This window comes from Callospermophilus lateralis, chromosome 4 (assembly GCF_048772815.1).
Source record: "Callospermophilus lateralis isolate mCalLat2 chromosome 4, mCalLat2.hap1, whole genome shotgun sequence".
Taxonomy (NCBI): Eukaryota; Metazoa; Chordata; class Mammalia; order Rodentia; family Sciuridae; genus Callospermophilus; species Callospermophilus lateralis.
The window spans coordinates 78923698-78937667 of record NC_135308.1 but is presented as its reverse complement, the minus strand read 5'-3'; the positions used below and the strand labels follow the sequence as shown (position 1 = coordinate 78937667).

Genomic DNA, 13970 nt, shown 5'->3' with positions numbered 1-13970 from the left:
GCATATAGTTTAGGTAAACACACATACAAGGAGAAAGGAGAAGGGGAAATGGAGGTGTCAGAAGCAAAGCTGAGTGACAGTGAAAAACAATTTAAATTGGTTTCATAGAACCAAAGTCAGAAGATTTTAAAAGCCGGATCAAATGGAAATGAACTTCATCTGGCTCTTAATAATAGTTATAGAAATGAATTTCTTTTCTCTCTCCTTTTTTTTGGATCTCTTCTCAAGTTTCTGGGGATTGAACTCAGGGCTCTATGGCTGTTAGGCAAGTGCTGTATGACAGCTACATTGCCAGCCTTAATGGATTGTTTTTAAGTGTTCTGCATATGTGAAAATGGGAGGCCTTGCTGAAAATTTGTAGAGGTAAATTTTTTCAAGTAAGAGTAAGATTAATGATAATATGGTATTATATATATATATATGTATATATATATGTTATATATATGTTATGTATATATAAAAATGATAGTAATACTCTTTGACCTCAAAATATTTTTTTGATACCAGCAAAAAAATAAAAAAGAAAAAGAAAAAACAAAACCCCAAACAAAAAAAAATTGGAGGTAACCTAAATATCCAATAGTAATGTATTACTGAAATGTTTTATATCCATGTTGAAAATAATTATATATGGTTTTAAAAATCATGTTTTAGATAAATATTTCTAAATGAGGAAATACTTATTGTTTATTAGAAATTGATAAAAAATGCTGTGTGTGGAAAGATATCAAATTTAATAGTGAATATAACATGGATAAAAGTTATAAGAATACACATCGAAATTTTTTATGATGGGAATGTAGATGTTTTGAAGTAATTTCTAAAATGTGTTTATCTACAATAAATATAAATGAAAAAAGAAAGAAAAATTTCCCAAGTAGTAAGAGAAATAATAACAAGAGGAAGTTTTTAACAGAAAGACTAATGTTTAAATTAATTAATTTATATTAATTAATAATATAAATTAAGAGCTAAAGAATTTAGATATAACATTTCTCACAAATACATATATATTTATATGTAGATTTTTTTTAGTCATATCATTTTACTAGTAGTTGGATTTTTTAAAATATATTTTCTTGTTTTTCCCAAAGATGCTGATTTTGAATGTTTTGAATATTTTGCAGAGTACCAAGTTGTTGGTTAATTCAAGTGGAGGAATATATAACTCATGACCATCTTTCTTTTCCGTTAACATCGGCTTTTACCATATGATTTCCTTTTATCACTTTGGTCAAGAGGAGGGGTTGAACTTTTTGAGTTGGAGTGTCATTTAGAAGTAATTCATTTCTGTTTTTTGTCTTACTGTCTTTAAGGGATCCAGGACCGAAAAGGCCTACTTATTCCTCATTTTTGGTTCAGTTGCCTCCATCTGCATCACTACATGGCACAAATACAGGTAACATCTACCTTTATTTCCTCAGAGCTTTGTACTTTATCCCACTTATTCTAGAGATATGGTATTTAATTACAAATGGCTGGACATGAGATTGAGATTGGTAGGCAAGTATTTATTGATTGCATTAGAATTGCATTAACTCTGAAAGATATGAAAACTGAAGTTTACCATTTTCTCTTTCTCAATATGCTATGAGTTTTGCTCTTTGCTATCAAAATAAAGGAAGAGGGATTTGGGAAGTTTTTTTATTTTAATTTGGGTCTAATGATTTAAATATTATCCATCTTGAAGAATTTAAAGAAAGATCTTTTTCTTAGGAAACTAGAGGAAACATGAATAATTCAATTTAGAAAAATTTGTACATTAAAAAACTTAGAAAAGAATACAGTTACATGTGCAATTTTTTGTATTTGCTATTTCATGGATGTATTCTTATTGAACTGATTAAGATGCAAAGTAAATTTTAAATATTTACTACTTATTTCTATATTGATATCCATTACTAGATTGAATCTTTTACTCATGTTAACTAATGAATGCCTATTGACAAATTTTATTTTTACATAGACTTTTTTCTGTCATTGTCACACACTAGAAAATTATTCAGAAAATCTTCATGTACATGAAATTATTTGGGATTGAAAATGCAGGTGTTTGGGCTTCAACCCAAGAGATTTTTATTTATGACATTTTGTACAGGGCACTGGAATCTAAAACAATTTGCAATATTAATCCTTGAATAATTATTTTGCTGATGGTGTCTGCAATATACTTGAAGAAACACTGGTATAGTCATGCAATATAAGTATTTTTTGTATGTATGCCATATCATGTGTAAGCTTTTTATGTATATTAAGCAGGTCTTAAAGCTAGATAAATTTTATTTTTATTCTAATTTGTTACCTATGGCTGCAGAATGTATTACATTTCATATTACACATAGAGGATATTTTTTCATATTTCTGATTGTATACAAGGCATATTCATACCATTCTTGTCTTCTTACAAGAACATGGAAAAAATTTTAAAAAGCAAAGGTATTTTTATTTTTCAGAATGCTTTGAATTAACAGTTTTAAAGTGCTTTCAGAATACTTTGATTTGACAGTTTTATTTGAATTGACAATTTATAAGTGTTTTTGTGGTTTGAGGTGGAAACAATTTGGCCTAATATTTGCATATGTATATTGAACATTTTAAGCAAAATTGGCTGGGCCAATAGGAGCATAATCTATTCATGGATTTTTCTCTTTATATTTTTTAATAACCCTGACAGTGATTAACTAGGTGCATAAATGACTTAAACAGAATTTTTATTTTAAATTTACTTATTTATTTATTTTACAGTAGAATGCATTTTGACACATAGTACACAAATGGAGCACAACTTCTCATTCTTCTGGTTGTACATAGTTCAGAGTCACTCCAGTAATATAATCATACATAGATTATTACACTATGTATATAGGGTATATAAGACATATATACCCTATATACTTATGGAATAGGGTAATAATGTCTCTTTCTACTGTCCTTTCCATCCCCACCACCACACCCCTCCCCTCACTTCCTTCTACACAAACCAAAGTTCCTTCATTCTTCCCTATCCCCCCACCCCACTATGGATCAACATCCACTTATCAGAGAAAACATTCTGCTTTTGTTTTTTTGGTATTGGCTTATTTCACTTAGCATGATATTCTCTAGTTCCATCCATTTACCTGCAAATGCCATAATTTCATTCTTCTTTAACTAATATTCCATTGTGTATATGTAACACATTTTCTTTATCCATTCATCTGTTGAAGGACATCTAGGTTTGTTCCGTAGTTTAGCTATTGTGAATTGAGCTGCTGTAAATGTGGCTGCGTCACTGTGGTATGCTGATTTTAAGTCCTTTGGGTATAAATGGAAGAGTGGGATAGCTGGGTCAAATGGTGGATCCATTCCAAGTTTTCTGAGAAATCTTCATACTGCTTTCCATAGTGATTGCATTAATTTGCAGTCCCACCAACAATGTATGAGTGTACCTTTTCCCCTACATCCTTGCCAACACTTATTATTGCTTATATTTTTGATAATTGCCATTCTGACTGGAATGAGATAAAATCTGAGAGTAGTTTTGATTTGCATTTCTCTAATTGCCAGAGATGTTGAACAATTTTTCATATGTTTGTTGATCTATTGTATTTCTTCTTCTGTAAAGTGTCTTTAATCAGAAATTTGAAAGACGTTTCATTTCTTTCATAAATAAGGTTCAGTCTACAAGCTTTATGCACTTAAAGGAGTTAATAAACACACACCCACAGATACATGTACACATACCTCTCAGCATCAAATCCTGGTTTGTTTATATAGGCTCACATTTTCATTTCTTCTTTATATAGAAGTCATCATATGGCAAGGTTTTTAATGTGAAACACACTTCTCTTCTAATTCTAAAGATGAGCAATCAGGAGGTGACTTATTCAACCCTGAGATTTCTTCAGTCTCCTTCAGAATCACGGAGTAGATCAAGGAATGATTCTACTCAGAGTCCTAGAAAAGCTGTTGACAAAGGTATATATTTAAGCATCTAAATTACTATGTTTATTGTGAAATGCCCAAATTTTGCAATTTGAATAAAAATTCTATTTGCACTTCTGGTTGTCTGCTGGTAATATGAACCATAAATAGGATAGAGTTGTAGAATGAAGTCTTTAAAAAATTTTGTGACAATGGGAAAATGAGTAAATATTTTTGAATTTGAGAAACTAATAGGATGTTTTGATTCAAATTGGACCAAAAAAATTTATGAGGGCTTTAAAAGTAAAGGACATACTGAAGTCTGAAGAAACATTGAATTTTCCAGAGAAATAAAATTCTTAGAGAAATGAAAAGTTTATGTTAAGAGTGATATTTTCACTCAGACAAAAGATATTTTAGGTATCTTAAATAGTTACCAAACTTTAATGGTAATGAAGCAGCAAAAATTTTCAAATCAGGGAGGAGTTCTAATTTTTTGATTCTGTATTTCTATTCTCCTTTCAAATATTGTCAAAATTAAACTCTAAGTTGAAAACTTACTTCTTTGATTTAGTGATTATCAGAGATACAGGCTTCAGATACCAAGGACTTCAAAAGCATAAGAATAAATATAGTATTGCCTAGAGAAAAAGATAATTGATGAAAGAAAACAGAAAGTTGATTTCTAGAAATTCCTTTAAGTATGACCCTCTATCCCATTTGAGCTTCAGAGTATTCACTTTTGGCTATTAATTTATCAAAAGTAGTGACTTGGGGCTGGGGATGTGGCTCAAGTGGTAGCGCGCTCGCCTGGCATGCGTGCGGCCCGGGTTCTATCCTTCGCACCACATACAAACAAAGATATTGTGTCCGCCGAAAACTAAAAACTAAATATTAAAAAAAAAATTTAAAAAACTACTGACTTATCTTTCTCTCCTCTACATGATTGTTTACGATCACAAGGACTGGGAGTACACATCAACTTGGGGTCTTCTATATGAATTGTGTCTATTGCCTTTGGTGTTTTTGTAAGGGATGTGCTTTTGAAATCCTATAGAATTGTTCCTACATGCAAAATTTATACAATTGGCATGTCAACTAGAAACCTAAAACTTGAAAATTGTAATTCCTAGATTACAATTTAAATCAACTTGTATAATATGTTTTTGAAAAAATTTTTAGTTCCTTTTTTCATATGGTCTCTCACATTAAGGTTAGTAGTGGGCCATAGGTTTTTCTGTAATGCTTATTTTCTTCTTTTTTCATTTAAAGAGTTTTCTGTGCCCTGGAACTTTATTGCAGTGACTCTTGGAATTTTCTGTTTACTTTTGTTGACGACAGTCATAGTGTTGGTGATCAAGAGTGAGTAACGGAAATCCATTTTTCTTAATCTGAGTACTGAGCTTTAGACACTAATTGTACAGACTTTAACATGCTTCATCCATTAGTTCCTGTCTGTAGTCAGGGAAAGACTTAGGTGGCTCTGAACTTTGAGTGAGGCTTTTTTTCCTGGACATATTGCAGTGTCATTTTAATATTACTTACCTATTCCATGGACTCTGAGGCTGTGGTGAGCTATACACTTAATCTGATACATGGTCATATTTCTTCTGGTAGAGGATTGAGTGAAATTCTGCCATGGTATTCAGGTTATCATGAAGCTGAGGTAAACATTTTTGAGAAGTAACTGTTCAAAAGAAATTATAGCTTTTTCTTCTAATAATATAATTAGGAAATAGCTTATTAAAAAATCTGTATATAGATGTTAAATTATCTTTTTTTTTTTAAAGAAAGAGTGAGAGAGAGGGAGAGAGAGAGAGAATTTTAATATTTATTTTTTAGTATTTGGCAGACACAACATCTTTGTTTGTATGTGGTGCTGAGGATTGAACCTGGGCCGCACGCATGCCAGGCGAGCGCACTACCGCTTGAGCCACATCCCCAGCCCGATGTTAAATTATCTTGAATTTAAACTTTATCTTTTTTAAAAATTCTGTCTTATCTTTAGAGAAAATCATTGATATATTATTCTTAGATAAAATTACATATTCCAATATTATTTTCTTGGTCCTATGGGCATTCCATCTGCTTCAGTAATAGTTATGCCACCTCCTCATGTTTCTTAGTTCAGATTTTCATACTCAAAAGATGTATTAAATATTGACTGATTGATTTTTTACTTTGGTACTTATTTATTAAAAATGAACTAAACTGAAAGGTAAGGTGTTATCAAAAATTTATTCACATAGCTTATTTCTTATTTTACATTAAAGTTGCTAATACTGAGAAATTTGATGATTCCATTTCTATGATCAGTTCACTGAGGTGTTACTTTCTAAATGTCAAATTACTAATATGAGTTGGTTGTCAAAATGAAGCTTTTTCTTTTGGCTTAAATTTCAATGTTTATTCATTATGAATACTTTTTTGTATTATGTCTATGCTGTTAATTTTAGTTTTTCAGTGTGTTCAAGAAAAACATCACCAGCAGGAAATTCTAAGAAACTTCAGCAAAAAGTACGACATTATGAAAAATGACTACTACTTAAAGGAACAAGTTTGGATAAATAAGTCTTTAGAATATGATAGTCTCAAAAATAAAACCCTTCATTTGGAATCAAATCATGAGAACAAATGTCATAAGAAAATTGAGATCTATTCAGAATTTTTGCAAAATAAAGGTATGGAGGAAATCTTGATTTAAATTATTATTTAAATAATATTATTTAAATAATTGCACTATTTCTTTTCCTTCAGAAGCTTTGAAGTCTAATAATCTAGTGATCTCTGGGCCTACTGGAAAAACTTTTGATTTGTTGCTCTTAGATACGATATAGCTATTTGGGTGTGCTTATTTCAAGTATAGGGTTGGGGCCCCCAGAAGCCATACTTGGATTAGTAGAACCCTATATAGTGTCCCCAATTCAATTGCTGTTCTTACATTCCTACTCCTTTCAGAAGGTGAAAATATGTCAGTTACCCTGAAAATTCAGAGCACTTTGTTCCTGCAGGAAAATCAGACTCCTACTCTGTTGCTAACATTGGATATGGAGGCTGTCATTAAAAGTATATTTAGGCAAAAATGGGCTCAAGGACTTTTATTTGGATGCTATTTTGAAAATAATTTTTGTGTATATATGTGTTTTCATTCTGCTATGGCTTCAGATATTTGGTAGATAGATTTATGACCTGTGTAAATACTTGTTACCTGCAGTATATCGGCAAGATTTTCCATATGGTTGATGTTTGTGCAATTCTGTGATAATGCCATCAAAATACCCAAGAGATACAAATGTTAAATTTCATGCAGTAAAGTGTTACCTTGCATAATGACCTGATTATCTTGAATTGAGTTGATTAATCAACAAGTACTAAATATTTACTTAGGATTTAGAGTTTATAAAGACCTTTTTCATGTGTAATCTCACTTTGGTATTGTGGGATTTACTGTCTCTTATTAAAAGATGAATACTATTTACAAATTCCGTACATTATGACATAAATAAGAGAAATGAAAAAGTTACAAAAAATGTTTCTCATATTTAGACATCATTCCAGAATCCAGCATTCTTATCTGTTAGATATATCGTATAAGTAGAATCATGAAATATTATTTTTCTTCTGTGATTGGCTGATTTTACTCAGCATAACATCCTCAAGGATCATCATGTTGTCACATAGAAAGAATTTACTTCTTTTTAGAGGCTGAACAATATCTTTTCATATGTAAACATATTATTTTAGGTTGTTTTCATCTTGGCTGTTGTGAATAGTACTGCATTGAACATGAGAGTATGGATATCTCTTGGTATTCCAGAATTTTGGTGATCCTCATATTGTCATTACTGATAGCAATGAGATATTATTTAGATATAGAGGACTGATAAATGTATTTCTCTAGTTGACAGACTACCAGATAATGAATTTAAAGTTTCACATTATGTGTTGTAGGTTTGATCTGTGAAGGCCACTGGTCCTGTTATGGAGTAAAATGTTATCATTTTACCAAGAACAAAGAAAAATGGGAGGGATGTAAGAAAACTTGCCAAGACAATGGATTATCCCTTTTGAAGATAAATAATGAAGATGAACAGGTATTATGAACTCACATCCACTTTTTTTTTTCTCTTGGATGCTGTCACTTACCCTTGGATCTAAGATACTGAGGACAGGCAGGAGTTCAGAAGGAGGGACCTTCACCTATTCTTTGTGTTCTGTCTGTTATGTGGGCAAAAATTATATAATTGAAAGTTTCCTGGGAGATTCCTACCTGCTAAGAAGTTATAAACCTGCTATCTATCTGTATGATCTGTAAGTATTCTATCTGTATAATCTATTATGATAACCATTATTATTAAGGATGCAATTTGGTTCTTTGCAGTCATTTCCCTTTCAAAGGAGTCTGTAAGAGTAACAGAAAAATATTCCCTTCCCTGAATAATATTTAACCCTTTGATAAATTACAGCCTAAACCAACAGTTATTTATCCCTATAAAATGGCAACTTTGGGCTGGGGATATAGGTTGGTTGGTAAAGTGTTTAATAAATAAAAACTTAGAACTGCTTGGAATCAAATTTATCTCTACCACTTACTAGCTGAGTGACTTCAGGTAAATGACTTAACCTCTCTGGCCGCCTTGAAAACTGGAGATGATTTTTAAAAAACATTTATTGTTTAGTTGGACACAATATCTTTATTTATTTATTTTTATGGGTGCTGAGGATTGAACCCAGTGCCTCGAATGTGGTAGGCAAGCACTCCACCATTGAGCCACAATCCCAGCCCCACAAAATGGAGATGAGTTTAGATGAGTTTAAGGACCATAAAAGTGATAACAGTTTTACCAATTAGGCTCATGATGATTTCCATTGCATACATAGGCAATATTTACTTGGTTAATGTTCTTATATAAGAATATATAAAGGTGTATATCATTTAAAATCTCAGCATAAAAGAATTCCTGATATCAAGTCATGAAATTATTTTGTTTGATATGGTAAAATATAGTTAAATGTATATTTTAAAATCCACTTAGTCATTTAATCTAACATTAAGTGCTATATCACTCTGATATATTACATTTTAGATAGTAGATTCTTCCAAATATTTTTCCCTTTTACTTCTTTCAGTGCTGAACTACAGAAAGGCTTTCTCTTAGGATACTGAAGCTGTAATGTGCACCCTTTTCACATAATACTCTTTACTTTAGTAAATTTGTTTTGAAGATTCCTTTTATTTAAGGTTGTGTGGTGATCATTTTTTTATATTCTTCATTATTCTTTTGGAGTAGGAATTTGAATAGTTTTGTAGTGTCAAAAATGATTTAACAATTTAAATATTTATTATTGCTAAATAGATTTTTACATTTTCCATGTTTTTAATAATTTATAAAAGTTATACTTTTAAAATAAATACTCTACTAGTGGAAAATTACTTTGGAAAATGAAAATGCAAGGATTGAAGAGAGAGAGGTAGAGGAGAATTAGCAGAGTACTGGTCACAGGAACACCTGGCTGTATGACCTGTCATTCTCTTTGTTTATCTAATAGATGAGAATTTTGTGACATAATGTTTTTTGTTTCCTGTATAGGCCTTCCTTAAACAACAGGCTTGTAAAAATAATTACTGGATTGGATTATCGTATGATGAATGTGAAAGGAAATGGAAATGGGTTGACAGTGACACATCTTCTGGAATGTGAGTTTCTGGAATACATTCAAACTCTACCATTAGTGGGGAGTTGGAAGGATTATGTCTGGAATGAATATTCCCTCATTTCACACAATTTAACACATTTTCAAATGGAAGTCACTGGTGAAAATAAGAAGAATGGGTTATAAAGTGTTTTAGAAAGTATAGTTAAAAAAGGAAGAGAGGTGTCATACAGAGTTATTAATAATAATAGTAGTGTGATGCTCAGAAGTATGTGTTATGAGATGCAGAAAATGAAACAATCATAACTTTTTTGATGGCAGCACTCTATCACAGAATTTCATCCCTACCCCCTGACCTCCATCACAAAATTTATTTTGAGACAGGGTCTTACTAAGTTGCCCAGGTTTGCCTTGAACTTGTGATCCTCTTCTCAGAAGCTAGGATTACAGTGTGCTTGAGAGATTATAGGTGTGCACCACTACACCTGGCTCAAAATCATGAATCATGAATCATAAATTTTAAGGTGATATGATTGGACCATCTGACTTAGCTATAATGAATATTCTGAATATCCCAAACATTCATTTGAAACTTCTTTATATAATTAGTTTATACATATGTTTGTTTATGCTATTTATTGACATAAATATAAGAATTTGCATATAGATACAATCATTCATATGTATATGCATACCTTCCATTTTGAATTGCAGCAGTATATAAACAATTAGGTTTACATTTAGTTCTAATCTGCTATAAAATTGTTCATTATTTAGAAATATTAAGTATTGTATTTTTATTTCTAGGAATTCTCTTTTGTGTTTTTAAATAATCTTGCTAGACACTCATATTTTCAAGCTGCCTTTTATTTCTTAAAACAGAGTGAAACATATTTCACATTTGATATCTGGTAATTCTAGTATTTTCCTGTTATTTCTGCTGGCTTTTTTCATGATGTAATTTTCTTTCTTTTTCTTCTTCTCCTTCTTCTTCTCCTTCTCCTTCTCCTTCTCCTTCTCCTTCTCCTTCTTCTTCTTGGTACTGAGGATTGAACCCAGAGGCACTTTACCATTGAGCCATATCCCCAACCCCTAATTTTTTATTTTGAGACAAGGAGGTTGCTTAGGGCCTCACTAAGTTGCTAAAGTTGGCCTTGAGCTTTTCCTCCTCCTGCCTCAGCTTCCTGAGTCACTGGGATTATAGGCATTCACCACCATGTCTGGCCATGATACAATTTTCTTTGTGGTGTTTAGGAATTTTTTTTCCCTCTTTAAGCTGCAGTGTAAACTGTTTGAGGTCTGAGATGAAGATGGTGGCTTCCTCAAGAAAAAAATTGCTTTAGTTGGATGTTTGGCAGCACTGAAACTGGTCCACTTTTCACTTGGGGTGGGCAAGTATTGGAGCTCTGAGTTGTAAACCTGAAAAAAATGACCTGAAATCACCTTGACATACTTGTATTTTCCAAGGACACTGTTAGATAAACTGCTCTGGAGGTCATAAAACAGAAAGACTCACAGGCAAAATTAAGATGCTCAGATCAGATGGTAAATCAAAACCACCTAGAACCCGTAGCACAATGCAAAGGGAAAGATATAGGTAGACTGTCATAGATACAGTAAGGCACAAGATGGGGAGAGGGCCATCTGAAACCTGGGTCAAGCAATCTTTTTATGCCCTGATGCTCTCTGCAGCAGAATCCTTCCCTGATGATAGTGTGGGTTATAGGGCCAGATTTGAGGTTTGAGTTATGAGGGCTGAACAGAGAAAAACTATTGTGGTCAGCACACATATTTTCTCTACTGGGGAGTCACAGTAGCATGTAAGCCTGGCTACAACTTCACCTCTCTAATTAACCTTATGAGCAGTTTTATGAGTTTAATTTGTGTTAATTGGGCAAGGGCTAGAATGGGTGTCACCAATGGGAGATGGAATGACCTTGTGAATGTTGAGGATATGCTTCATGTATATTTTGTGCATAGTTAGTGTCTGCTTAGTCTTCTTTTTTGTTTATGTTCATCACACATGATTTACTTATTGTATCTACGCCTAACATTTCTCATAGGTTACTAATTTACCTATCTCTTCAAAACATCTTATGTGTTCTACCTATGCCTCATAAGTTACTTGGTTTCATTTATCTTTCTTATTTGTTTCTTAACCTATAGCAGATTTGAATATTTTAAATAATGTATCAAATATTTATTATATGAGGGATGCTTTGTGATTTTGAATTCTTAGGTGAGATTATTCTTTTTTTTTCCTTCTGCTTAAATCTAAAGTTCAAGATAGTTCCTAGAGACTTTTACTGAAGATATATCCCTTTGAGTTCTCAGCACTAGGTAGCTTGTGTGGCATTCATTATTTAGAATCCCCATGATGTAGAATTTATCATTCAGCCTACTGTATCTATTAAGGGACAATCTTCCCTCAGTGCTTCACTTATCCTTTTCAGTTCCACCTTTACTTAAGCCTCAGCCTCTATAGAAATTTGCTTCTTACCAGTGCATGAATTTATGCAAAAAGTTTTCAAATTTTTTTATTCAACATTTAAAATTATTTTCTGCTGGAAGGTAGTTCTGGTACTTAGTACACCATTTTGCTGAAACTGATGTCCTTCTATAGACAGGACAGTTAATGAATTATCATGTTTTAACAATAACTGCTAGATATGGGGTGGAGGAGGAAAAGAAACAAAACAAACAAAAACTTCAATCAAGAAATCTTATCTCTAACTATATCCTAATTTTCCTTTAAAATATAGACATATGAGACCTGGTTATGTGTTACAGAAATTCTTTTTAGTCTTTCACTTTATTGACGAGATTGACATAAGAAAGCATGTTTGGGCCGGGGTTGTGGCTCAGTGGTAGAGCGCTTGACTAGCATGTGTGAGGCACTGGGTTCAATCCCCGGCACCACATAAAAACAAAAAACAAAAAACAAACAAATGAAATAAAGGTATTGTGTCCATCTACAAATAATTTTTTTTTTAAAAAAAACATGCTTGGTATATTGTAATCCCATGGTAATATTGTAAATTAAATGTTGTCTAATGATCCCAAAATTGCCAGTGTAAAATAACATGGGGGATTATGAGTGTGATAAAGAGACATGATTCTATTTAATGGGCCTACAGCAAAAGAAAATCTCATAATTAAGTTATGGTTAATATTTCTATATTCTGTATATTTAAGCAATAGAATTTTATATCATGATTTATATTATTATAAACTTCAGAATTAAAGAGTTGCCCCTCCCCCCGTTTTCTCTTCTGTAGTCATCTTCCCGTAATGATATCTCCTGCAAGAGGACATTGTGTTTTTTTATCTGCAACAAGAGAAGTCGCTATTGAATGCAATAATAGCTACAACTGTATTTGTGAAAAAAGACTGTAAGGTATTTCATCTGCTTTAATGTGTGATGAGAATAAAAGGTAAACATGGAATACTGTAGTTTTTGTTTGCTGTCATAATTTGTGATTACTTACAAATAAATGTTTTTGACTTCTGCTATGGAAGCAGAGAGAGATGAGCTGCAAGAGGAAGAAAATGTTTTTTTCATTACATGACTAGGAAATCAGATGCCATGTTTCTTTGTAGAAAAGAGAGAAAGAAGAGCCTGTCTGTGGAGAGCAGTTTCCCTTTTCTGTAATGGCACTGAGGATTTATTCTTCCTTTCTTTTTCCTGAGACATCCTTAGAATCAATTAAAAAACCCTGATAAATAGGCTCAATCATTTCAATGTCTTCTGGCTTTTATGATACATTTAAGAACTAGAATATAGTTGTGTTTTATTCACATCTAAAGCTTACTTCATCTTTAAAATATTTTTTATTTTGTCATAAAATATAAATTTTAACATACTGAATAATTGCAGGGATAGTTCAAGGAATTCCCACATAACATTCACCCAAATTATCAGTTGCAGTTGTTTATATTTTGCTTTATGGTTTATGTTCTACCCCCCACCCACCTTTCTGTCTCTCTCTCTCCTTGCTGATCCATTTGATAATAAATGCCATCTTCTTCTTTTGTTTAAATATTTTTTAAGCACAAAAACTTGTCTTATATAGTAATAATACAATGGTCAAAATAAGGAGATTTAGTATTGATACAGTACTATGATCTAATCTATAATCCATGTTCATGTTTTATGAATTGTCCCAATAATGTCATTTATAAGTTTTTTCCTCCATGTTCAGGATCATGCAGTGTATTTAATTGTGCTGTCATTTAGTGTACTTAGTCTAGAACTGTTCTTTAGTCTTTTTTTTCTTGACCTTGACATTTTAAAAATCAACTTTTTTTTATTTGTACTGTGCATATCATAAAATGCACCCACTGTAAGTTAAGAAGAATATGGATTTTAACAAATATGCACCTCTAATACACTATCCAGCCAAGATGTAGGA

At 32.0% G+C, this 13970-nt stretch overlaps 1 protein-coding gene across 3 annotated transcripts; it reads left to right on the top strand.

The window, feature by feature from the left end:
* Nucleotides 1-1319: 1319 nt before the first annotated feature.
* LOC143396710 (killer cell lectin-like receptor 2) lies at nt 1320-13547 on the top strand. 3 transcript variants are annotated; one of them, XM_076852660.1, is made up of 7 exons: nt 1320-1399; nt 3843-3957; nt 5176-5265; nt 6360-6584; nt 7855-7997; nt 9495-9601; nt 12837-13547. In XM_076852660.1, exons 1-7 carry the CDS (start codon nt 1385-1387, stop codon nt 12952-12954), a joined length of 813 nt encoding a protein of 270 aa, XP_076708775.1. In that variant the 5' UTR covers nt 1320-1384; the 3' UTR covers nt 12955-13547. The 3 variants fall into 3 exon arrangements, with proteins under 3 accessions (XP_076708775.1, XP_076708774.1, XP_076708777.1); XM_076852659.1 differs by having other exon boundaries at nt 3786-3957; XM_076852662.1 differs by lacking the exon at nt 5176-5265 and having other exon boundaries at nt 3786-3957.
* Nucleotides 13548-13970: the final 423 nt, after the last annotated feature.

Excerpts from the sequence above, each read along its gene's own strand:
- LOC143396710 (XM_076852659.1), top strand. Across the intron at positions 6,585-7,854 it reads AGAATTTTTGCAAAATAAAG|GTTTGATCTGTGAAGGCCAC; the intron begins GTATGGAGGAAA and ends TATGTGTTGTAG. Across the intron at positions 9,602-12,836 it reads AGTGACACATCTTCTGGAAT|TCATCTTCCCGTAATGATAT; the intron begins GTGAGTTTCTGG and ends TCTCTTCTGTAG.